This window comes from Cydia pomonella, chromosome 19, assembly GCF_033807575.1.
Source record: "Cydia pomonella isolate Wapato2018A chromosome 19, ilCydPomo1, whole genome shotgun sequence".
Lineage (NCBI taxonomy): Eukaryota > Metazoa > Arthropoda > Insecta > Lepidoptera > Tortricidae > Cydia > Cydia pomonella.
The window spans coordinates 6,295,329-6,323,203 of NC_084721.1; the positions used below are offsets into that span (position 1 = coordinate 6,295,329).

The following is a 27,875-nucleotide window of genomic DNA, read 5'->3' on the forward strand; positions in this document are numbered from 1 at the left end:
GCCAGAAGAGTCGCTGAAGATAGGCAGGCGTGGTGCGAGCTTGTGAAGGCCCTTTGCACCTCGGGGGTGCCTTAAGACAACAACAAGTTGTCAGCGATTTTGATAGCACAGTTAGTTAGTGCTTCTGGGCATTTTCCGCAAATCGACAACCATTGTGCCTATTTTGCGTGAAATCGAGATAGCGCTACTCTAACCACCCCAGCTTCTCCACGAAACCTAGCAAAGCTTTCAGGTTGCTAACTGCCTCCTTTAGTGTGAATGGAGTCCCTAGGTATTTGCTCCTGTATACCTACTTCTACCTGTTTGCAGTATAGGAGAATGTGTGGCTATATAGTAATAATAAGTGGCTATGTCGCCACCTAATATTTTCTCTGCTACTTCTGCAGTATCGATATCGTAGCCATGGCCACGGTCTCCTTCTGTAACTTTCTCGAGTCAAATCGGTCGCAAGTACTCACTGCACTGCTTAGAAAATGACATTTAGAAATTATTACTGCATCTATATATTGACGATCGGTCTGGCCTAGTGGGTAGTGACCCTGCCTATAAAGCCGATGCTCCCGGGTTCAAATCCCGGTTGGGCTAAGTCAATTTGTGTAAGTATGTGCAATATTTACTTATTTATATAATACCTGAGTTCTGACGTAATTTACAATTTAGATATTGAGGGAAAAATGAAAAAAAAAAAGAATGATATCTATAAATAGACATTCCTAGCTTGCTCCTTAAGTCTCTGGCCATTTCTCACTATTATCGTGAAAAATACTGTTAAGTGTACTTAAGTAACTAAATAAGAAATAAAGTAAGTATTTACTAAATAACCTATAAACCAAACGTCACGACTTGTCATTGTCAGTCAATGTGTATCGGCCTTAGGATCATGTTCGATCCTTTTTAATTTAAAGCACATCTGATAACAACACTTTCACATACCCACTTTCTTTTTGTCGGTTGGTAAATTCAATGAATACTACATACTGTGGGTGCTTTAATTATTGCATCAGGCAAAGAAAACAAAAACATATTTTTTACGAATCGGGAAAGAAGTATGAAGATAAGAATTCTGAATTTAAAATGGCCATGAACTCATCATGCCATTTGTACATATTGGGTTATTATTACTATAGAGAAGCCATACATACCAAACAATGAAATTGTCGGAATAGCAACCTATACCACTACGCGACCAAAACATCATACCTAAGCGCTTTCATGGCGCTTACGCGTTTATGTCGTCGCGAGATTCACGCTCCGCTTCCATAATTTGTTTGTTGTACCTAAATAGGTCAATGTCTGTACACGACGTATTTATTGTGTGTGTTTGCCGTCTTCTTATTGTGCAATACCTCGAGCCGGGGTTTGAACACTTTGAACCCGCGACCTCCGGATTAATAGGCGCGCGTCGTCCTTGCCGCTAGGCCACCAGCGCTTTAAATTTTCACAGAGATGAATTTCGGTTTCGCGATTTCAGTTGATTTATTCGAACCTTCGACTTTGACTTCCCGTGTACAGAAATAAGGGACACCCCTGAAAACTACAGCGAATAATAATAAAATTACAAATTTATTCAAGTCGTCATTATGTTGTCTAAAATCCATCTGAGATATTCCACGGACGAAGAATAGACGCCTGGTTTCTTGATGCCGCAAATCGTCGGCCCGAAGGACACCACACCGATGAGATAGTTCTTTGGTCCCTCATCATTGTCAAACACCTGAAATAAAAACATACTTTATCTCTCTTTTCTAAATTACACATTTTAAGTAAGTAATAGTAACAGTTCTGTTTCATAAAAAAAAGCGTTGGCGGCCTGCGACTTCGAACACAGAATAAGGAATAGTACGATCGTACAGAAAATAAACTTCCTAGAAAACCGAAGTTTGACAGAGATCCAGGCACGAATCATGCTGTCCCTTTCTAAAGTATGGCACTTTATCCTCCTGCTTTGAATCCGGAGGTCGTGAGTTCAAAATTCAAACCCGGCTTATACCAAGTACCTACACAGGTGAAGGCAACGTCACTTTCAACTTTCTTTGGAGTTAACGGTGGTGGAGCTATACTCATAGGTTACTTGCGCTGACAAAGAACTAAGTCGTAAACTAGTGCAAAATACTGTAGCTGCCATTTTGCATTTTGCGCCTCCTGTTTACGTAAATACTCTTATGTGTAGTTCTTGCCTGTATATTTATTATAACTTGTTATAACTACAACTTGAGATGACCATTATTGACCGCAACTTATTTTTAAGTCATTTGGGCTGCGGTCACATTTTTATACATGCTAATACCGCATTGATTTTGATACCTCGAGACATCGCAAATATTGGAACATTTTACATGTATTCTATTTCAAATTCGATTTTTTGCTCCTTACGACCTCAGGAATGCGTGGTTAAAATTTGTCAGGTTGTACCATCCCACGGTGTATATGTAATATATATATATACACACACACACACACACTTATATATGTATATAACTTATTGTGACTCATGGCGGGACGCCTATGATGTGGCTACAGCAGGGTTACAACGACTATCCACTTGGCTAAACCAGAATCTTTTAACCCTTAACACTGACAAATCAAAATTTATCGGATTTCATAAAACAGCGGCATCATGTCCTCCACCTGCCTTTTCTTGTCTTAAAATCCACAGTCACATTTGCATAACACCGCCTACCTCTGCGTGCTCCTGTGACGGTATAAATAGAACCAGTTCACTCAGATACTTAGGCGTTATAGTCGACGAGAACCTTAACTTTAAAAAACATATTTCAGCGACGTCTGGTAGGGTTCGCAAACTTATATACACTATGCAACTTTTACGGGAGGTTGCGGATACTCACCTGCTTAGAGTTGTATATTTGGCTCTGTGTCAGTCTATTTTAAGTTATTGTATACTCGCTTGGGGTGGTTCTGCTAAATCAACTTTAATCACTTTAGAGCGAGCACAAAGAGCAGTTCTGAAAGTCTGCCTAGGACTCCCCCGGTATTCTACTTCTGAACTTTTTATTAAAGCGCACGTCTTAAGTTTTCGTAGATTGTTTTTACTGCGTGCTTCCCTTTACGTACACAATATGGTCAGTCGTCAGCCTAATCTACAAGACATGATACTAAAAAGAGTGTACAATATTCCCAAGCCCCCTGTTAAAACTGCTTTTGCTATGAGATTCTCGGCTTATCTCTTTCCGCATTTATACAATAAATTAGTAAAAATCTGCGACATAAGGCACTGTAACTTAACTGAAGCAAAAAGGCATATCCAACCCCTACTACTTTCTTGGAACTATGATGAGTCAGAGGATATTTTGAAATGACTGTAGTAGACGACAATATTCAATTGCGTCTGCTCCCGAAAGATGAATAACTTCTACAGCTACTTTTCTTTTATTTTGTTTTCTCTCACATTTCGTAGTTATACACACGCACATATTCATACATACATACTCACATATATACACACATACCCTCACATAAACACTTTCACTTACATACAACTTACTGAGACCTTTTTAGCTGTTATTGTGCTTAGTTTGATAGTTAGTCATATAATAAAAAAATCTAATTTAATTTAGCTTTAACAATAATGTATTCTGTTAAAATGAGAACCGCACCATTTCGATACTTCTCTGAGATTCCCACGTGACAGGCTGAGCCTAGTGTGGGGATCAATGTACTGCTGGTCTTGTAATGCCAAATTCTTGAAATAAATATTACTCTTATTCTTATTCTTATATAAAGGCCGTAGGTACTATTATGATCGGCACTGACAAGCAAAAAAATGGAATAAGCAATGATCAATTCCATACATTTTTCACACTTACATGGGAGAGGGAGGCGTTAAAAGTTATCCGCTTTCCTGTATAGTGTATCTCGTGGACTTTTCATACCAATTGACCAAAAGTATGACCAATGCCATACCTTACTGGGTACTAATAGGTTTAGGTCGTGTATTTATTTCTGCAAATTATGTGCATTGATATCTTAATGATAAATATGGCCTGAGCATAGAGGTAGATAATAAATAACCCCTGTTTGGCAAGAGTTGTTCGTCAGTGGAGCACAGAGAATTATACCAACGTATTGTCTTTTTTATTAGAAATAGAAATTTTCCATTTCTTCAATGACTTTCCTTTAGGTATTTCGTGCGATTTTTTTTCATGAATTTACGAGAACTTTTCCAATATTTTGGAAATTTTCCGCAACTTGCACATCTGCAACTATCACTGTAGCTTGTCTCTAAGGCGACTGTACCTTCATGACAGGTCCCCCGGAGTCGCCCCCGCATGCGTCCTTATTTTGTATGGCACCTGCGCAAATCTGCATAGCGGTCATCTTGAACGCCTTCCCGAACAGGTTGCATGCTGACTTCTCCACTACTGGTATCTGCAAGTTTCGATAAATCTATTTGGCTTTTTAAAACATATTTAAAACTGGGTCTATTGCGAATTTATTTTGTTACCTTTGTTTCCGACGTTTCGACGCAGGTCTCACTGGTCGTGGTGGTGGTGGTGGTGGTAAAACCTGCGTCGAAACGTCAGAAATAAACGTAACAAAACAAATTAGCGATAGATCCGGTTTTAAAATGTGTTGAAAACGCGACAATTTTAAATGTTATAAATCTATTTGGCTGCTCATTTTGAATCAGTTTCGTGGGTATTTCCAGTCAGGTAGAAGGAAGGACTAGCATGTAATCGGAAATGCCAGTCAACAAAAACTTACACTCACTACTAGGGTTTGCACGACGGATCCGCGGATCCTGATAATTTTAATCATATCGGATCCGGATTAAAACCCTAGTCCTAGTTTAGGCGATTTCTAGAATTAAGAAGTTACAAATTATCTACTGAACGAAATTTTGTGCAAACCCATTATCGGGAAACAGTTGTTCATTTCTCGTTTTTTCAGAAGTTTTCACAGTACATACAGTAAAACCCTCTGAAGACATTTTGATAGGACCACCGCATACAGTAAAATCATCTAAAGACATTCTGATGGGAACACCCGAAAATGTACCTTAAGCGGGAAAACATTTTAACCGTGAAAAAATTATATAAACAAGTTGCAGGGACCGACGTAAAACGGTGTATTACGCGAGAGATGACCGGGTTTTAATGTATGTATCAAAATAAGTAGGTAGTACAGTCAGAATGAAACAAATAGTGACGGCCAAATTGGCTAAATATATTGTAACACACCTTTGTTACCATATATAAATAAGGAATGGCCAGTCATCACTATCTATTATATTTGGTGTTGACTGTACTTAAGAGTTGCCGTTTTCTTGATTAACTAATTGATAGCTGAAATTTATTTCACTTTAAAAAAAGTTAAGTAGGTAGGTAGCCTTTTTAATTTGGCGCTTGCAGTTTAATGTACGTACTGTACGAGTAATACAGGATAAGGTGAATTTTCTTGGAAAATCAACGGATATTTTTTGTATGAGATAACATTATCTGCACACTTATTGATAATCTAATGACGAAAAGGGCAAACCAAACCAGCAAAAGAAATAAAAACAAGGAAGGACAAACAATTCAAATAGGTATTAGTAAAAATTTCAAAGTAATTGTGACGTAGGTAAACAAGGTTTCCCAGCCTACAAAAGTACCTGGAACATACTGTAGATTGTTTTGTTTATATATGTAGAAGGATATCTGGAAGTATACAAGGTGTAACTACAGTACTTAGTCACAATCCGTCTGATTATTTGTCGCAAACGCCTCGCCTATTTGAACAATAGACCCCAGCCAAAAAAATCGCGAAATTACATTAGTTTTGGCAAATTCGTTTTCCTAATCAGACCTCCTCCTAAATGGAAAATCACGATTTTTGTAATATCTTGTATAAATGCTTAATTACTTATATACATACACATACCTGAACGTATTGTAAGATCTTTGCCCGCTCCTCCGTGGTCATATTCATCTTGCCCCAGCCGGCAACTGTCAGCATTTCACCCAGGGGCAACGTCGCTAGTTGCTCGTCGCTGTATGGCAGGCATATTGGCGCCACGTAATCTAAAAGCAGTGACAACTCACAGTATCTTAGATATAAAAGAAACTATGAGCCCAATGTGAATGAAGCCTTATCTTTGTCTTATGTTTATTTATTACAATTTTACAATAGGTCACTTCTAGGTGGTTTCATCTTTAATACAAATAAATAAGAGTAAACTTGTCCGCACCACCTTTATAAATTAGGAGCGCCCCTTAAAGGCTCATATATAGTGTCATTCACGAAGATGCTTGCCTTGATTCGTATTGTCATGTTATTAAACGTTAGATTTGACAAATCTGCGCGTGATTGTGGAATTCGTGGATGACACGAAATATAAAGCAGTGGCGATAAAGGGCCACTGCAAAATGTTTTTTCAACACATTTGTTCAAAACGACGTTTTTATTCCACCGATTTTTGGCTCATAATTCTAGATATTAAACACGCGTGCTTTTTCATTATATTATCCGACTGAGTTAAGAAGGTAACTGATTGCAAATAATATACATGGAAACGGAGCCTTCTTAATTTGGTCGAGTAATTTTTAACCAACTATTAGGATTCAAATGTTAGTTCAAAGAGGTTTTATCACACCAAACTTAATTTATAGATTAAATTATCTCGTAAATTACATTAAGGTGGTTCGATTTTCATACAAAAAACAATCGCTATTTATTAATTAATTACACAATATTATTACATAACTAGTTGCGCATTTATCTACTTTCGAATATTCATTTGCGCTAAATTAATAGAAAAACTTTGTTTCATACAGAAATCATGCAATAATCAACGTTATATTTTTATAAATTTTACTCATGTGTGTGTGACAAATGTCGTGTACAAATACATTGCGGCGTTGCCACTCCATGCCTCGGGCGGCCATCGGCGCGACGTTGCGATGTTTGACGCGTTTTTAGCTGACTCTGTCGACACTGACACTCAGTGTGACCAGGCGTACGATAATTGTCGTACATGTACGATAATTTGGGCCCCGGTATGACGTAATGTTCCAAAGAGCATTATCGTACACTAAAGTACTATAATTTCAGCCCTTGGATGATGCCACCTTAAAAGTCTAGTAATTTGAAGAAAAATATGACACTTTCTCTCAGAAATAGGTTAAAATTAGTATCTTTTGGGTGTTCGGCTCCTTGGTGTAAGTTTAAAATGTCACAATTTCCTGTATACCGTTTGAGTCTATCCCAAAAATACACAAACATAAACAGATTTTTTGCGCAATTTAGACGAAAATTGTCTTTTTTTTATTATTAATTGGAAATTTAAGCTTATTTTGCTAGACATTTTTAGGGGCTGCCTTTTTGATTGGCGAACGATATTTTTTTCAACGGTACAATAATATTGACCCTCAAGTACGATAATTCTCTTCCGCTCACCTGGCAACACTGCACTGCTGAAACTTGACAGGACCTGGGGGCTACCGTGAAAACCTAAATTCGCAAATTGCGGGGATCTTTCTCTTTTACTCTCACTAAGACGTAATTAGAGTGACAGAGAAAAATGCCCGAAATTGACGAATTTCGATTTTCCCGGTAGCCGCCCTGGTGCTTGAGGTACTTGATAGAAAACAACGCTGCCGCATGTTCTGAATTGTGATTTTATGTGTTTTTGGATTAAAAATGATAGCAACGTCTAAATCAAGTTACAAAAATCATCGATATTCTGGTCCGCGAAAAACCAGGAAAAGTGTAACTGTAATTGGAGTCTATAACTAACTAGTTCACTTTTATAAAACTCAATTTTGCCCGAGATTGTACTTAGGTGAATAAGTGTATTGGTTGTAATGGCTAAGTGTATTGATCTTGAATAATTAGTTGGCTAATACATATATGACTCCAACATGATATGGACATTTACATCATAACTATTATACCTAGTTGGTTACTAAGTTCTGTTACTCGATTTCTTTCTTTCTTTCTAGCGTTGTCCCAGCATATTGCCACGGCTCAATGGAGCTTGGGGTCCGCTTTGACAACTAATCCCAAGATTTGGCGTAGGCACTAGTTTTTACGAAAGCCACTGCCATCTGACCTTCCAACCCAGAGGGTAAAACTAAGCCTTGTTGGGATTAGTCCAATTTCCTCACGATGTTTTCCTTCACTGAAAAGCGACTGGTAAATATCAAATGATATCTGTTCTGAAGTTCTGTTACTCGATTTGCAACCTCTTTATTTCCGTTAAAACAAATGCTACCGAAAAAATAAAAAATTACATAATGTGGTGGATTTGTGAGCTATAATTATATACCACACATAATGCTTATCTCGTCGTATCTATAATGAATTGGGGCCTAAAAGAGAATCGTATTCCAATTTTTTGAAACGCTTGTATTACTTTCTATATTAACTAAAAGTTGCCTTAAAATTCAGCTTTTATACTAAAAACGGCTTTAAATATGTTAAATTAACAAAATATATTTTAACAGATGCTTTCGCGCCCAAAACGCTCTTTGAAAATTGTGTGACGTCACAGTTTATGGTTTGACACATAACTACATACACACGTAGAAGATACGAACTGTCAACTGATATTTGTCATTTGTTGTTAATCGCCTAACTGTCAACAGTGTCAATCCGAGAGTTGTGACGTCATCAGAATCTTCAATGACGTTTCGAGTTTGGTCACGTGACGTGTGCCAAAAGATATTTTAAATTCAATATTTACAAAAATATGGTCATTACAGGTCCCCTAAAAGTAGTTTAACATGTTCTTATGATCCAAAAGATTTTTTTGGGATACAATTATGCCCTAAGATTTGTAGATGGAAACAACCCTATTGCGTTGCACAAATGTGGGCACCCGCCAAACATGATTTTGGGTGTGTCATACTCAGGGCTAACACAGATTCATTTCTGTGAAAAAGGTGTGAAAACCGGAAACTGGAAACCGTTCTCGAACCAATAGTGAAGCCCTTAAGCCACACCCTATTTCAAAACCAGCCATGGATCTTTGAACAGGACTCAGCTCCTGCACATACCTAAGGCAAAAACAACTCAAGCCTGGTTTCGAAGGAACAAAATTGACTTTATTGCCCACGAAGACTGGCCGTCCTCCAACCCGGACCTCCTTTCATGTTGGATTATGCCATATAGCAGGTTATTGAGGAGAAAGCCTGTGCTAAACCCCACACAAATCTTAACTCCCTCAAGCGGGCCATAGTTAAGACAGTGACGGAATTAGACATGACAATCGTGCGTGCCGCTATTGATGACTGGCCTCGTCATTTGAGGGCCTGTGGTAAAGCCAGAGGAGGCGATTTTGAATGATATTGTCATATGTAATTCCTGATTTTGTGTACTTCATTTTAATATATACTTTATTAAACTTTCGTTGGTATATTTTATGTAGATAAAGATTATTGCAGTAACAGAATTTAATAACCAACTAGGTAGAAAACAATGAAATACATAAACACATAAATTGGATATGATGTGATCCGTTGAGTGAAATTGACAATAAATAAAATAAATAAATAATTTTCTATCTCTAGGCATTGTGTGAAACTTCTAGTTGTGTCAAAATATCGGGAAATCAATAATATAAACAAATATGGTAAATATCTCATTTCTTTTTATAATGGTTATAAATAGAAGGCCATGCAATTTTGTAACTCACTGTAATTTAATTAAATGTATCGTAAAAAAAATGTTTTAATTCTACTGTAAAATAGTACCTACTTTTTAGGGATCCGTAGCCAAATGGCAAAAAACGGAACCCTTATAGATTCGTCATGTCCGTCTGTCTGTCCGATTATGTCACCGCCACTTTTTTCCGAAACTATAAGAGCTATACTGTTCAAACTTGGTAAGTAGATGTATTCTATGAACCGCATTAGGATGTTTACACAAAAATAGAAAAAAAAACAATAAATTTTGGGGGTTCCCCATACTTAGAACTGAAACTCAAAAAATCTTTTTTCATCAAACCCATACGTGTGGGGTATCTAGGGATAGGTCTTCAAAAATGATATTTAGGTTTCTAATATCATTTTTTTCTTAACTGAATAGTTTGCGCGAGAGACACTTCCAAAGTGAAAAAATGTGTCCCCCCCCCCCTGTAACTTCTAAAATAACAGAATGAAAAATCTAAAAAAAAATATATGATATACATTACCATGCAAACTTCCACCGAAAATTAGTTTGAACGAGATCTAGTAAGTAGTTTTTTTTAATACGTCATAAATGGTACGGGACCCTTCATGGGCGAGTCCGACTCGCACTTGGCCGCTTTTTTAAAAGGCTGGGCAGAAAGGGATTGCTTTAATTTTAGAATAAAACAGCGTTTTTTTTAAAAAAAATACCGGAAAATCTGGCTTACAAATTTGGACTTTCTTAGGTTCATTCTACTTAGAATCTTCTCCACCCTAGCATTAAAAAAAGATATCCTAAAATATCCATACCATTACGTCACATTTTAGTGTGAAAGAAATTTCAATGTAAAACTAAAATTTCATTACAAATTTTCGGGTTTTTTTAGCACGAGGATTGATTATGCTAGTGATTCTGAGTTGGAAGAACCCAAAAATATCATGATGTGTGAGAATCAGATTTTTTTATATTTTTATGGAAAACGCTCATATTTCTCATAAAATAATTTATTAATAATAGGTACCTGATAATACTGATAACAAAAAAAAATAATAATAATGAGTCTCGAACCCACATCCTCTTGCATGTATTTCCACGTACATACCGCAACGCTATTGAAGCCTACTCACGCTGTGCCAAATTGTCTACTACAAGGATCCCAGTAAGACTGTTTGAATGTGGCATGTATGGGACTGAGAGGTGAAATCAAACACAAGTGCTTACTCGCGAGCGTCTGTATTGTAACTAACTCAATGTACATCGTCAACTTATGTATATCTATATCTTACACTACTACACACACCTCATCTGGGGGGTTGTTGAGAAAAAAAAATTGATGTAAATTAATTTTTTTTTATATAAAACTATGTATACACTATCAAACATTTTGATTTATTTAAAGAAATCTAAACATATCGATAGTACAACAAAACACAATTATGAAATATGTTTACATAAAGTCAAACTATTAATGTTAACACAACATGACAAAAAAAAAAAAGAGCAGTGACACATGAGTCACTGGTTAAAAATCTTAGTCCTATTTTTATGAACAAGATCGATCTTACCATCTATTTCTAACTTAACATTTACTCCATCGTCCTCAATCACTTTAAAAGGTCCTTTAAAAAGATTATCAAATTTTTTTCCAGTTTCTGACTTAATCAAAACTAGATCATCCTTTTTATAAGTCACTGAGTTAGATAACTTATCATAATATTGTTTTCGTAATTCCTTAGATTTTAACAAATTTTCCTTGGCATCCTTATGAGCTATTTGTAGTCTGTATTTTAATTCTAGAGCATAATTATCGGGATTATACAGTGGTTGTACAGTTTTAATCAGATTACTAGGGATTTGACATTTCTTTCCGAAAACCAATTCAAATGGGGTATACTTTGTAATTGAATGTACTGTTGTATTGTATGCAAAGCACCAGAACGGTAGCCAATCGCTCCATGTGTCCGGGTGACCATCGCACTGAATTCTCATAAAAGCGGCTAAATGTTTGTGCATATTTTCCAAAGCACCTATCGATTGGTGGTGATAAGCGGTCGAATTAATCTTATTTATTTTTAGTAACTTACAAACTTCTTCCATAGTGGATGACATAAACTCGGTACCTCGGTCCGTTGATATCATACCTGGAATACCGTATCTTAATATAAAATTACTAACAAGAGTTTTTGCTACGCTAATCGCATCCTTGCGTTGCAATGGGTAAGCTTCAATGTATTTCGTTAGCTCGCATTGCAACGTTAGGATGTACTTATTACCTTCCGTATCGGTGTCTAGCGGTCCAAGCAAGTCGAGGTATATTTTCTCGAATGCTGACGACGCTGTTGTCGTGATAACCATAGGTTGTCGTATATTTTTAGAGTACTTTGTTACTTGACATTTACTGCATTTTTTCACGAAGTCTCTGACGTCACTCTCTAAAGTTGACCAATAATATTTAGACTTGATGTTACTAACCATTCGGCGAACGCCGGCATGTCCGCTGGTTGGTAGTAAATGATAGTCGTTAATGATAACTCGTCTCTCGTCTTTGTCATCTATTCGGATTATATTTCCTAGGATTTTTATTCGCGGTCCGGACCAGTCTTTCATCGTTTTTATTTCATTTAACAATGTTTTTATAAATAACGCGTTTTTATCATTTTTTATCATACATAACTCGTCTATATTTATATTTCTACAGAAATCACTCAACATATTCACAAATACGGCTCGCGTGAAATGAGACATATAGTTAAGGTTTATGTAGAGACGTTTTTTATCCCTTGCGTACGCGAAACAATCTTTTTCTCTAGTTATTAACTTATTTTTTCTTAATTTTCTTAACTCGTGTTCTGATTCAAACAACATTTCTATTGAGTCATTAGGTTTTCTTAATATTTCCGCAATTCTCGGCTGATCAGACCTTGAATTCTCGGGTATACTAAGATCTCCTACACTCTCGTCACACAACTCCTCCTCTTGCCTCAACTTTTTACTCTGTTTCCTTGTCATAACTGTAACTTGTTCGCTCATACTTTTTAATTCGTCGGACGAAATTGAAATTCTACTTAACGCGTCTGCCACTACGTTCGAACTTCCTTTTATATATACTATTTTATAGTCATATTCCTCTAATTGCAATCTAAATTTAATTAATCTACTTGACGGATCCTTCATGCTGAATAGGTATAAGAGTGGTCTGTGGTCCGTCATTATTGTGAACTGTTTTCCAAATAAATAAGGTCTAAAATAGCGTACACTCCAGACGATTGCTAAAAGCTCCTTTTGAATGACAGGGTAATTTAACTCGGCTTTATTCAAGGGTCTACTAGCATAAGCTATAGGTCTCTGATCTTTGTTACATAGTACCGAACCGATTGACCTTGAGGATGCATCTGTTTTCAAAATGTACTCATTTTCTGATGAAAAATCTGGGTATTGTAAGATAGGGGGAGTAATAAGTTTCTCTTTTAATTTATTAAACGAATTTTGGCATTCCTCTGTCCATTGAAATGGTATATTTTTCCTACATAATTTGTTCAATGGTAATGTTATTTCTGCGAAATTTGGAATAAATTTCCTATAGTAGTTGCAAAAGGCTACGAATCTCCTAACTTCATCACTGTTTGTTGGTGTTGGGTAATTCTCTAAAACTTTAGTTTTTTGCGGATCTGGTAACACGCCTTCCGCTGATACTACATGCCCTAAATAGAGTAGTTGTTTTTTCAGAAAATCACATTTTTGGGGGTTTACTCTCAAGTTGACCTTACGTAATCTTTCTAATACGTCGATTAAGTTTCTATTGTGTTGGTCCATGTTTCTGCCGAAAACAACTAGATCGTCCATGTAAATAAAACACTTTTCATATGAAAGTCCTGACATTGCTATTGACATTACCCGGGAAAATGCACTGGCACTGATTTTGAGGCCGATTGGGAGCCTTTTCATACGGAATTGACCTTGACCTGATGAAAACGAAGATTATTATCAAACAGCATTGGACGAAGACAGTAGGAATATAACCTACTGTCTTCGTCCAATGCTGTTTGATAATAAGACTGCTGTAAATCAAGATGGCTGAAATATATTGCACCTGACAGGGAATCTAAAATATCGGTAATATTTGGTAGTGGAAATTTGTCGTCCTGGATAACATTGTTTACTTTTCGGTAGTCGATGACTAAACGCCATTTCTTTGTATTGTTGTCAGACTTTTTTGGTACTAATAGTATCGGACTATTCCAATCGCTTTTAGATTCTTCAATTATATCGTCTTTAATCATTTGATCGACCTGCCTATTAACCTCCGATTTCATCGACGCTGGCAACCTATACGGTTTCGTATATATGGGTTTCGTGTCCGGTTTCACAGTGATACTTTGGGTCGATACATTCGTAGTTCCTAATTTATCCCCATCTAAATAAAAAACATCGGCGTATTTGGCACATATTGACTCTATAAGTTTTCTGTCTTCGTCATTTAAATGATTTAACTTCAAAGACGACAATAACCTTTTAACCCTTTCTACTCCGTTGTCGCATTTTTGAAAGTTACAAATGTTATAATCACTCAAATTATCTAAAATAGGTTCAAAAATAGGTAATTTTATGTTTTCGTCACTTGTATTTAAAATTCGCACTGGTATTCTACTTTGCTTAACTCTACTTATACTTCCCGCCAAAAATACATTTTCGGCCAATTTTTCGGAGTTTATAACGTAATCCTTTCCTAAATCGAATGATTTTACTTTAATTAAATGTATAGACTCACTTCTCGCTGGCAAAGATAAACAAGTTTCGTTTTCATTACTTCTTTGTATTCGTAACACACACCTTTGATTTCCATAATGCAAAGTAAGCTCGTCCTTTGTTAAGTCTATGATCGCATTATAAGTTCGCATGAAGTCTAAACCAAGTACTCCGTCCGCATGACACGGCATATCCTGATCTTGCAAAACGTGAAACCTATGCCTAATCTGTATCGTATTTCCGTCATGTAAAGTCACGTCCGCCACTTGTTTACTAGTAATACTGCCACCTACTCCTGATATAATAGTACCCTTCTCATATATCTGCGATTCTGTGGGAACGTTACTTTGTTGTAAAATTGATATACTTGCGCCATTGTCAATCATAAGAATAAGATTTTTTCCACCTACAGTAAAATTTACATAGTCTAATCCGTCACATATAGTTAAAACTTTATGCTCGAAAAAACTGAACTCTGTCTGTCTCGTCACTTGTCGAACTATGAGGGGTCTGCGGCTCGTGTGTATATGTATACACGTTTCCGCGGTGTCCACGACTCCTGCGAGTACTGGGATGTCCCCTAAAATTCGTACGTTGTCCACGGCCCCTGTGAAAATTATTACTAGGTACAGTACCTCTATTAGTGGGATAGCGTGGTATCCATGGGCTGTGGTAGGCTCTGGCTCGATTGGGTTGGTAGCTGGTGGGCCCGCGCCCACGCCAGCCGTAGCGCTGTGGCTGCTGGAAACCTCTTCTGTAGCCGTAGTTCATGTTCATGACTACTGGCTCGGGCTGGGGTCGCGCCAGCTCCTCGTCTTGGGCAGCTCTGACAGCTTCTTTTAATTCTGTGTATTCTCGGGCTGCTAAAATGGTACTAAGACGGCGGTTCCTCAAACCGTCCGTGAATTTCTTTATAGCTAAAGACTCGTTGATTGGTCTAAGGACATCGCGCGCCTCGGGCTTCCCGTCGGCTTGCGCTATCGTTAGGCCAATGAACAACTCCTCGATCTTATCACCATATTGAGTAATAGACATATCGCGCTGTGTTATGTTATTTAATTGTTCAAGTAAAGAGACTGCGGATTTCTTCGGCAACAAATATTTTTGTAGATCAGTCACTAAATCGACAACAGTTTCATAACTCGATTTAAGTTTTAGTTGCGCAATTTTATTAATTCTTGTTTTAAGGACAAATGAAATTAGTAATTTTTTCTCGCAATTTTCGTTCAATATACTGTCTAGCATTTCAATACCGGAGATCATTTTTTCCACGGTCTCCTCCTTGCCGTCCAAAATAGGTATTAAGCTGTTCGCTTCTTTTATTTCGAATTTTTTCTCCATTTTAATTGGTTTTTCGGTTACACACTCTAAGACTTTATATTGTAAAATTTTACTATAAGCTTTATCTATTTTTTCACATAGTAATTCTAAAATATAACACTCCTCGGACTCAGACAGATCATCTAAATTAACAGAAGTGATTAAAGATCGATAGTCCTCATATATCAACTGTGCATTGTCAATTTTTTCCTGACCTTGTTTTAGTTGCCTTCTAGCCTCGCCTAATTTTCGTAGGTATATGCGTATATTTTCTAACTTATTATATATAGTCTGTAATTCTAAATTCATACCCTTAACATTTCCGACGCTTTTCACTCCCGACACTTTTCACTTCACACACACACTATACGTAGAACGCCGCGCTTTCATCCACCGCTTATGCGCCTTCCTCCTGTTTGCTGTATCCTTGCCCCATCACGCCTGAGTTACTGTATTTTTTCTACACGAAAATTGTCCATAATCGTATTAATAGTCTGCAGTACTGTCGCTTACGCAGTCCATATTGTAATAATCACGCTAACACTGAGGCGGCGAAAACGCTGACACTAACATCGTGCGGCCCGGCGGAGCCCGCGCTCGAGGTCACGGTCGCCATGTGGCATGTATGGGACTGAGAGGTGAAATCAAACACAAGTGCTTACTCGCGAGCGTCTGTATTGTAACTAACTCAATGTACATCGTCAACTTATGTATATCTATATCTTACACTACTACACACACCTCATGAATGTGTGAGTGATACTTAGAAATAGAGTCAAGAAACATTCTGTCGACATTAAGGGGTAGTTTTTGTACAATGAAGTGGTCAATGTTTGTTGTAATAGTTCAATATTTATTTAAAGACTGCGCTAAACATAATTTACAGTATAGAAATACCAAGACTACTCCACAAAAAAATTAAAACTCAAAATTTGCAATTGTGGCGCCATCTAGTGAGGTTTAAGCTTTGGGTAACCTAATCGAACCACCTTAATGAACAAACATAACATTTTATCGATTTGATCTGCATCTGTCGAAGAGAAATACGAAAATATTAGCTTTAAAAAAAAAAAAATTGGCTGTTTGTCGATTTCGTGCGCGCCTTTGCCTTGCGCGCGCATTGGAATAGTGCTTAAAAAAAACGCGCCAGCCAATTTCTGTATTTGTCATAAAATTGGAATAGTTTAGCATGTTTTTAGTTTATATATTGACGAACATATCATTTTCAAGCATTGAAAATGAAGAACACATAAAATTGACGCTGCCAGTAACGAATAAATAAATAAATAAAATAAATAAAAATTGTTTATATCGGACCATAATCCATAGAAATAAAGTCAAGAGCCGAGAACGATAGCTTTTTACCATCAAAATCGGGTGAAAAATAATTGGCTGCATATGAAACTTTTATTCAATGGAAAATCAGCAAAAACGCCCAGTCTTTCTTGGAAAACGTGTTGGTAGCTTATTCCAATGAACTGGCGATAAGTGCCTACAAGCCCAGCACGCTTTGGTGCAATTATTCGATGTTAAAACTGTAAGCCACCATTTTGAAAATTGTAGTACCTTTACTGTTTTGACAAAAAAATCTGATTTATTAGTTTTGTTTTTTTCTCGCAAGTGTGTTGAAAAACGTCGTATGAAACGCGTGTGCATTGGTCATTACCCACATCGGCTATTCTTATTGCACGCTCGCTTACAGCTCGCGCGCACAATATCGCCTCATGTGTAATGACCAACTTAGCACACTTGTATCATAATGTACTAATAATTTCCCAAGGTTCTTTCACGAATTGCTTGGAAGTAATTAATGAAATAATGAGAGAAAAAAATTGTTTCAGGCAACTAGTGGTCCATAGAAATACCTTAAAACTAGCGTAACTACATATTATATGTATATAAAAAAAAAACCGGCCAAGAACATGTCGGGCAATGCTCAGTGTAGGGTTCCGTAGTTACTCTTCCGTCACAATAAGCTAAACTGATGGAGCTTAAAGTATAGTAGATTCCTTACCTTTCACCCGAATTAAACAAATAGGCAAATTTGCATAATCATTACCTAATTAAAGTAACAGACTTACATGTCTAAAGATAAATACCCCATAGCGAAAAACATTTAGATTGCTATATAGGTGAATAAAACACATATTTTAGCAAACTGCAGTAATTTTAAAATGATTTTGTTCAAAGCATGAAAAAGTAAAGTATAACAATACTCGTAAGTCCTAGACATAATGCATCGTATATGAGTGCAATAAACAAATATGAATATAAAATTAGCGGGATTGCCTCTTACTTTTTAATTTTTACTCTTTCGTTCTAAAACTACCAATGGTCAACGGCTTTACTCATACAGCCAATGAAACTGTTTTAGACAAATTAAATAAAAATAGAATGAGTAAAATAAGCAAATTTTTATCTTAAATTTTAGCTTATTTACATGAATAATGCCAATTAACTTTAACAACCCATTTAATGTCGCAATAAAGTTTAACTGTGGATGTACGTCTTTGTACTATGAAGGGGAAACTTTTTGCTATAACTCAAAAACAGCTAAACTGATCATGTCCGCTATAGTTTTCATTTAATGTCTTTCTTAAGCTCTACTTCCACGATTTTATTCATATTTTTTGGACCTATTGTTCAAAAGTTAAATATTTAAGGGGGCTCCCATACAAAAAAGTGATTTTTAGATAATGGTACGGAACCCTTCGTGCGTCCGACTCGCACTTGGCCGATTTCTTATTATTTAGAGTCATTGATGTGAGTCAATCGGTCCTCGCTAGAGATACGGGCGGCCGGTTGCTCTTCGCCTGATAAAAGCTATATTTGTTGTGTTTTGTGGTGACTTATTAGTTTGTTGTGTTTGGTGGTGACTTATTAGTGTTTTGTTGTGTTTGGTGGTGACTTATTAGTGTTTTTGTGTTTGGTGGTGATTTATTAGTGATTTGTTGTGTTTGGTGGTGATTTATTAGTGTTTTGTTGTGTTTGGTGGTGACTTATTAGTGATTTGTTGTGTTTGGTGGTGATTTAATAGTGTTTTGTTGTGTTTGGTGGTGATTTATTAGTGTTTTGTTGTGTTTGGTGGTGACTTATTAGTGATTTGTTGTGTTTGGTGGTGACTTATTAGTGTTTTGTTGTGTTTGGTGGTGACTTATTAGTGTTTTGTTGTGTTTGGTGGTGATTTATTAGTGTTTTGTTGGGTTAGGTCCCCACAAAGATACGGATGGCCTTGTCAAGTATTCAATCACCTGCAAATGATTTTATTATATTTTATTAAAAGTTTTTAGAGTATCTTTTATATGTTTTGGGTACTTAATAAATACATTTAGTGTTTCTTCTTTTTCGGTTATCAGTTTTTTTTTGAAATGAAAACTTCTTTAGCGGCGCTGTGCACTTTTTGTGATGGGGAAAAATGTTAAGAGTCCGGTAACGATGTAAGAGCAAAAATGTAAAATTGATAGATTTAGTCGTTGAAATTGTACACCTTTTGTTACGTAATATCTAAATAACAAGTATTGGTTTCTATTAGCACGTTTTTTCATCTTGCCTTTTAATAATGAGGTCGCAAGCGTGCGTCCCCGGTAATAGGTGACGAGAAGGTACAGTTTTTAAAAATTCATCAAAAAATTATGGTAGTAAATTATACAAAATGATGTATAAGAACAGTTTCAGCAAATGTTGTAGATTGTTTAAGTATTAATTTGAAATTACGTTAAATTAAGTAAATTTTCAGAGAAATTGTCACTTGTTATGAAGTAATTTCTGGAGAAAATTGATTTCGTTTAACTTTCGTTTACACTACTTACTTCAAATTTATAATAACAAAAATGTTGTTTATTTATTAAAGTTGAAGTACAGGATATTTGTAATACAAAATTACTATTTTTAGCAGTACAAACTTTACGAAATTTACAAATAAGATCGACAAAATCATTGCTTTACGCGCGTTTACCTAAACGTCCATCAGAAAAAAAATCATTACTAATTAAGTGAGTCTGTTTTCAAAAAAATGATGTATAAAATGAAAGATAACAAGACGTGCTAATAAAAACCAGTTCCTGTTATTTCTAATAGTTAACAAAAGGTGTACAATTTCATGCGCTAAATCTATCAATTTGACATTTTTGCGACTAAAATCGATAACGGCCTCTTAAACTCGCGACATGTCACGAGACCGACAGATTCGACAGATTGAAAATTCGTAAGATGGACACGTGACCTGACTGTTGTTGAAAAACTGTTACTATGTCATTGAAGCCAGTAGACCGCCGCACCGGACTTTTGACCCATGGATTTTGAGTGGAGATTTCAACATAAACTTTGCAGACGATAAAAATCAATTATTAATAGAATTTTTAAATAATGAATTTGGTCTAACGATGTCAAATGATCGCAATCTTAGCACTACGAAATACAAAACTACTATTGATGCGGTCTTTATTAGACATTTAAATAGGTTCGAATCAAAATTGTTCGTTTCTTATTTCAGCTACCATAAACCTATCGTATTAGTTTTAGAGATTGACGATGATGGTTCTAGTAATGATGATGGAGTGAGAGTTGTTGAAATTATGGATGGGAGTTGATTTTTCTGAGAGATAAACTTTTTAATGTTAAATAATTGTAATCGTTCTGAAGTGTTAAATTTTTAATGTAATATAAATTGCCATTTTTGTGTACGATAGCGCAATAAATGAATATTGTATTTTACCACATAAAAGATAGTACTTTTACACTGATCATTAAAGCAAGTGGTGCAAAATTATTCCCTAACCATTCCAAAACATCAAAAATGCGCAACGTTAATATTCAACTTTAAACTTCTGCCGGCACTCCCGGAGTGCAACCCGTTGTTTTTTTTTATATTGTATGATTCAATATCCTGGACACAGACACACACTCTAGACACAGACTCTAGAACACATATTTACCATGCAACTGTACAGGACTATCCAAAGAGATGATAGCAATGTCGTTCTGGAAGGCCGGGTTGTTGAAGTTGGCGTGAGGTCTGATGACTTTAGGCTTTCGATCCTGGACCTTCGGCGCGCACACGTGCAGCTGACAGTCAGGGTCTGTCACCGTGTTGTGTTCGCCTAGACGGACGAAGGACCTTAAGAAGAAAAATTGGGTCTAACATACGTATGTTTCTTGTTTTAAAATGAAATAACTAAAATACAGGTTATACTTATTTACATAAGTATATCTAATTATTCTAATTGTACATCATCATCGTGGCCTTTGCGCGTTTATCAATTTCACCTCCTAACTCAAGAAGTTCCGAACTCCCGATATTTCGACGTAGTTACATTTACATGCGCCTTGTTCAAAGGTAACAATACTAAAGGTAATAGGTCCATATCCCGGTCAATATAAGTCTAGGAAATATTTATCATTCAAAATCATTATTTAAAAGTCAATTCTACCAGCCAACATATGGAATCAACTCAAAATTTGCATATGATTACTTTGTCCCACATGTGGATTAAATACAACTGTCTTATCAGAATAATCAAGAGAGTCTTTACCACCTGGGGCCCATTTCTCGAATGGTATTAGTGTAATATTATTAGTGTGTTGCCATGGTAACCCATACGACTTGACAGTTCGCGGACTGATATTATTAGTCTAATACCGTTCGAGAAATGGGCCCCTGGTGTGGTGAAAAGGTTATTTTTATCTTGCTTTTTAGCTTGACTTGCAAATAGTCTACTACTTTGTGTGTTAGACGATTTGCATGTCACGCTCCACCATGAAGGGATTTTCCTACCGGTAATAAAATAATTATATATATTACACATAACCACCAATAAAAAAGCATCCTGAGAAAATTCATCGTCACTTAACAAGGAAGTAGAAATACCTACATAAGTACGTACTGAATTCAATTTAATTACGTAAAGTGACTGTACCATAGCTAGGCTAGCTACTTCCTTTTAATATATATTTATATTTAAGTAGAATATTGTACTATTGTTACTGGGAAATATAACGTAATTAGTTCAGTGACAAATTCACATTATTTACATTCTATATTCGTATAGTAAACATCCCTATAATGGACAAGTATGGGGCCTATTTCACGAACGGTATTAAACTAATTTTATTAGTTCACGAACTGGATCCCATTTCTCTAACGGTATATAATTAAATAATAATAATAACATTATTAGTGTGTTGCCATGGTAACCCATACGACTTGACAGTTCGCGGACTAATATTATTAGTCTAATACCGTTTGAGAAATGAGCCCCTGGGTCCCATTTCTCGAACGGTATTAGACTAATATTATTTACACAGGGTTACCATGGCAACACACTAATAATATTAGACTAATACCGTTCGAGAAATGGGCCCATGGTCATGGTCACATGTTAAAATTTGCCGAGGTCAGGATTTTTAAATTTCTCTTCTAGATTTTATAGATAGATTGTATAAACCTTTTACATTTTATAGATCGTGTCATTCACGAAGACGCGTGCCTTGACTCGTATTGTCATGTTATTAAAGGTTAGATTTGACAAATAAACTCGTAAAAAAATTGACATCGCCTCTCGTTTGATACTTTGTCAGATGATAGTTCAGATGCTATTGTTAATTAAAAAAATCGTCAGCTGGTTATATCGCGGTGGTAAGGACGTCAGCTGCTCGTTACAGGGATATGTAAAAAGAAGCACTTTACCTTTTTATGATATCCATAACAAATCATGAAACTTTGCATGTAGCATTTCTAAACTATCATTTGACAAAGTATCAGCCGAGAGGCGACGAATGATGAAATATGCTCCTGGCCCGCGGTCTATATATGTTACTTTACTTTCACAGAGTGAAATGGCAAAAAGGTATTTTATTTAAATGAAATATATTGAAAATACCTATTTTACATTTTGAATTTCAAATACCTTTTTGTGAAACTATTTTGTATTTTTATTTGAAATGGTTAAAATATCAAAGTATTTGCATTTTTGATTGAAATATATTGTACTAATTATAAAAAAAAGATTATAATTATAAATTACCCAATGACTTCGTCTGCATAGAATAAGGTGAGGTAGGGGTGAGGCACGGCGCACTTCCCCTACCTCACCTTACGTATTTCCATATCCCACTTCCTTAGTAAATTTCCCCCTTTTCACCCTCTTAAGAGGAAAGCGGACGGACGCTTCTCCATACAAACGTAATCCCTATTTTCGTCTCTGGATATAGACATTATGGAAAATAATATAATACGCAGAAAATTTGATATACAACGCAGAAAATTTGATATCAATATTATGGTGAGCTTGCTTGAAGGAGAACTTGTTTTTAGAATAGAAGTGTGTGAGTATGACTAAAGGTACATCCCCATCATCTAGCGATCACATCGTCTTACGCGCCGTGTGCTGAGGGCCAGTGTGCATTTCGATGTCTGACTTACAGTTTGTAACCCGAGTCCTCATCGGTGATGCAGTGAGCGGCGGTAACCACGTGCCGGTTGGTGATAAGCACGCCGCCGCACATCCAATCTATCTCTGGCTCGTCCTCGCCTGTTATCAAAAATAACAACTGATTTCAAATACTGTGTCAAAACAATTACATTTCATAATTCACATGTTGGCTAACAGCCAACACTTATGCAGCAGAATTATATCATAGATGTCATGAGTTCATGACTGTTTGCTGTTCGTAACCATCATGTGAGCGTTTCCACTTTTCCACTTTTATAAATTTTGTCTTTTTTTATAAATTTTGTCTTTTTTCTTCTCAGAATCACGAGATTTTTCGATCCTAATGGGAAAAGAAAATGTCCCAGAGTTTTTTTTCCTATTTTTTTACTATTTCCCCATATACTTTGTACGGCGGTAACAAAACGGAATGTTTAAGAAATATATGGATATTTTGGGTTATATTTTTCCCTATAACGAAGAAAAGGACTCGCGATCCTGACTAGAAATATCACAAAAGTGGCAAAAAAGGTCACATAAAAAAGTGTAAAAAAAAGATACGCTCTCATGTGAATGCATAACATATACCTACATAGTTCGTTCAAGATTTTCATGTTAACATATAGTTGTTAATTCGATCAATTATTTATTTATTTATTTGACACATTTATTTATACGGCATTACAGTTCACATCAATACACCGAGAAACTAAATTTTAACAAATGAACAAAATAAGAGTACATGAAACAAAACATAAGAAACTAGATATGGAAACAGATTTATAAGTCAAAAAATTATCACATACGGGTACTAGCTAGCCTATCATCCATCATTGCACAATACTTCAAGCATTCATCTTTATAATTCAATCATCATATCAAGCATTCATCATTATCTGCAATAAACTTAAAAAAAAATATACTGAGCGCTGCTGCTTGGTAACTCGTCACTCGTCAGTATAACTTACCCCTAGTTAGTTATAGTATCTACATATAATATACCCGTACTAGGTGCCGCCTTTGCGATTCGTCAGCATCCGGAATGCGCGACTTTAATGGCTATAAACTGTGGCCCTAGTGAAAAAGGGTACAAGTCTCTGGCAGCGCAGGTGTAAAGGGGTGTAAGTTCCACGTAACACTTATGCCCTTATACACCCAAACTGCCAGAGACTTGTACCCTTTTTCACTAGGGCCACAGAAATATAGATGTGCATTTGTGCAAGTTGCGGAAAGTTTTAAAAAAAGTTGTAAAAAATCTCGGCTATTTCAGGAACATTTCATAGGAAATTAATAAGACTCATTTTGGAAAAGGAAAATTTAGAATCATATACAAAAATTTGAGAAGTGTCCGAATTTTTTCAATGTGGAAATTTTGCAATTTCGGGAACTTTCTGACGGCACATCAGCCATAAATAACGATTATACAATTATCCAGTTACTAACTTGTGTATCCGAGGCGAGCTATCCATGGAAACTGGCCGAGTCCGGCGTTGAACCCGCCAATAATCCTGTCTGCGGCACTGTCTCCACACTCGAACTGCTGTAGCAACTTCCATGCGGGATGTGCCCTTATGTTATCTGGGAAAACCATCGGTGTTGTTATTAAGAGAGAAGAATAGCTTTTTAAATCTAACGAAATAATGAAAAAATAATCTGGGGGCACGGAAGTGCCCCCGCCAAGTCGAGCGCGAAGCAAACACTGCTGTACCATCCTTTACTGGAACCATTTCGCCGCATTTTTAGGCCCCTATTTAAGAACCTCTGGATAAGACCAGAACGCAGAAATTTTCGTCATCCGGTAAGCTATAATCACATACTTAAAATCCAAAATTTCAAGTATGTAGGTCATTTAGTTCCGAAGCTAAGCGAAAGCAAAGTTTCGCATTTATGACACTCACTCACTCATGATTATCAAAATAGAACTAGTACTTCCCATAAACTCAGAGAGCTGAAATTTGGTACAGAGTTAGGGTTTAATGGCCACATAAAGGGATAACTATAAAAACTAGGATAATCGAAGATCTGGAGTACCTGGTGACCCTGATTACAAAACAAAATAATAATAAAAAAACTACTCCTAAAAAGAAAAAAAACTGTGTCAAATAAGAAAATCTAATAAAATAAATCAATAAGCCCACGTTTCTACAAAAAGAAGTGAAATCCCACCAAAAACATTCTGTAAAAAACTAGCCAAGTCTCGATGGAGCTGCTTGTTTATCTCTAAAAAGTAATGAAATCTAGATAAAGTCGTGCCAAGTCCGGGCGACAGATTGGTGCAATGGTGTCATGGAGCACCTGGTTTTGTACCCTTATGTACCCTTCAACGGCCAAGTCACACAACATTAACTATTATAATAAAGAAATCGCAGTAAGGAACCTTAGACTTGGCACGACTTTTTCTAGATTTCATTACTTTTTAGGCTTTTTAGAGATAAACAAGCAGCTCCATCGAGACTTGGCTGGTTTTTTACAGAATGTTTTTGGTGGGATAAATCTTAACAAATCACTTTGTTTGATGTCGATCGCTTCAGCAATATTCTCGGTTAAAAGGTTTCGATTTTTAGAAAAAAAAAAAAATTGTTTTGCAAATTTTGAAAATAAGAGGAAAACCTATAAACCTAGTTTTTCATTGTGTCAATAACATACTAAATAATCATGGAGAATGGAAAATATTTAGAAGTGGAAAAACTAAGGCATTAAACGTCGGTAGTTATATAAATTTTGCTTAGTATGAAAAGTTGGACAGTCCGTTAAGAGGCTGTCAATACCTAAAGCGCGCACACTGTCTATTTGTATCGGAGTAAATGAGATAGCACTGTCGCATGTTACTGGGCCTGGGCAAGGGAATAATAAGAAAAATATTTAAATAAAAAAAAGTGGATTATTAGTGTAATATTTTACTCATCCACGGTTTAGATATAAATGTTTTGAAATTGTGATTTTAATTGCAGACCCATAAGTAAAAACAATAAAGACATAAAATCTAAATCTAAACCGTTTAATTGTGTTTTTAAGACCAATCTTTGCAATTATTTTCTATCGAGCCGATTTCGTTCAATCATGTATCGAGTACAACCACGGTCTTTGAAATATAATTAATTTGAACATATATTTTTCTTACTTGACTAAAACAAATAGTCTTTCTTAAAAAACTGTTTAAGTAACATCAATTTCAAGGCCATTGGGTGTTGACAGCCTCTTAAATTTAACGTTGATGTGTGCATAACCTGCAAACACCCTGCGAATAACAGTTGTTCTGTTGATGAAAAGGTCAGATGGAGTATGAGGATAGTTTATTTTGGCGGGGCAAGGAAAGCAGTATGAAAATTACATATAAAGTGTTTTTCATTTGCCCTATTATTCACTCTTGACCGGAACTTCAGATAATAATATAAAGCGGCGATGGAAGTGAAAAGTAGTTTAATAAACACAAAACAACGGTTGGCAAAACCTAACCTAACAGCGATCTGTAGGTATACTGTAATTTGCATAAAAATGCGAGGAAATACGATTTAAATACTAAATAATAAGATTAAAAAATAATGTATGTCTCGACACGTGACGCGCCTTAGTCTCCCACAGCCAAATACAGACAAATAGATGATTGATGCTGATTCTGAGTCTAAAACAAGGAGCAACATTTTAATATTCCCGAGCATGTTTTAGAAAAAATATTAATACCTACGACCAGCAGTTTCGAACAAACTATTACTGACATTATTTTAAAAAGTGCGTAGGGACTGCATTAAAAAACTTACCATTATTACCAGCTACAATATATACAAATTCTAAGACTACAACTAACACTACAGTGCACTTAAGCATGACTACAGCCAATAGTAATTTAAAATCTAAGCATTGTTCGCGACCGCACGGTTTTACCAAACTCTACTTACTACATGTAGATGAAGTAATGGCGTACTGTGGATAACCAATCCGACCCGCCGATAAAATAGGGCTTTAATCGAAAGAAATGAGTTAACAAATCGTAAAACTAAATCGTCTGTGTTTGTACAAATTAGTTTTTACAATATCGATCGAGCAATAGCAAAGGTAGGGTTTAAAATTAATAAAGAATTGTAACATAGCAGGCGTACCTAATGTCAGCAACTCGACCGGAATCAAAGCGTTAAAAAATATCAATATGATTTAATCAATCTGATATTTCTCTTATGTTCCGGTTCTAGATGCACTAGAACTAACATCTAATCGGTCTAATCAATAAAAACCGGCCAATAGCATGTCAGGCCAAGCTCAGTATAGGGTTCTGTAGTTACCCATCCGTAACAATAAGCTGCCTAGAACACCTATAGGTGTAGCATCATGTAGAGGCAGCGAAAAGGACGGGCCTTCGCGTCGCATAGTTTTCATTGAAAGTAGGTATTTATTTACTAAGCTTTATTTAACGATTATTTAAAAAAAGAAAGCGTTTCGTTGTCCTGAGGTTGGGTTGGAACATAAAATAAAATGTAGCGTAGCGATGCCATAAACAGTCCTATAAACAGCAACACTCTTAACTGTCCATAGGTGGACCTTATTCCTTTGTAATAAGGTCCACGGACTGTACAAGTTAACTGTGTGGGCGATGTTACATTGATCTTTTCAAGCTTTTTTTTCTTAATAAGGAGGGCAACAATAAACGTGAACGTTTCAAATAAATAATTTATGAATTGATATTGAAGTGTCATTCATAAGAATCGGTTGTTTCGATGCAACCATGGTTTACATCAGAGGTCTCCAAACCCCGGCCCGCGGGCCAAATCCAGCCCGTAA

The 27,875-nt window shown here is 36.1% G+C and overlaps 1 protein-coding gene across 1 annotated transcript; it reads right to left on the reverse strand.

Moving 5' to 3' along the window:
* Positions 1-1,544: 1,544 nt before the first annotated feature.
* On the reverse strand, positions 1,545-27,008 carry LOC133528276 (CLIP domain-containing serine protease HP8-like). The gene is made up of 7 exons (XM_061865590.1): positions 26,861-27,008; positions 24,546-24,680; positions 23,096-23,204; positions 20,610-20,791; positions 5,881-6,020; positions 4,255-4,386; positions 1,545-1,714 (listed from the first exon to the last, which is right to left on the reverse strand). The coding sequence occupies exons 1-7, from the start codon at positions 26,925-26,927 to the stop codon at positions 1,568-1,570; spliced, it is 912 nt and encodes a 303-aa protein (XP_061721574.1). The 5' UTR covers positions 26,928-27,008; the 3' UTR covers positions 1,545-1,567.
* Positions 27,009-27,875: the final 867 nt, after the last annotated feature.

Bases quoted from the DNA above. Each gene is read 5' to 3' on its own strand.
- LOC133528276 (XM_061865590.1), bottom strand. From the start codon at position 26,927: ATGCTTAAGTGCACTGTAGTGTTAGTTGTAGTCTTAGAATTTGTATAT. The intron at 6,021-20,609 runs GTAAATATGTGT...CACTGCTTTTAG, and splicing joins TAGTCCTGTACAGTTGCATG to ATTACGTGGCGCCAATATGC. The intron at 1,715-4,254 runs GTACAGTCGCCT...TTTTTATTTCAG, and splicing joins CCGGGGGACCTGTCATGAAG to GTGTTTGACAATGATGAGGG.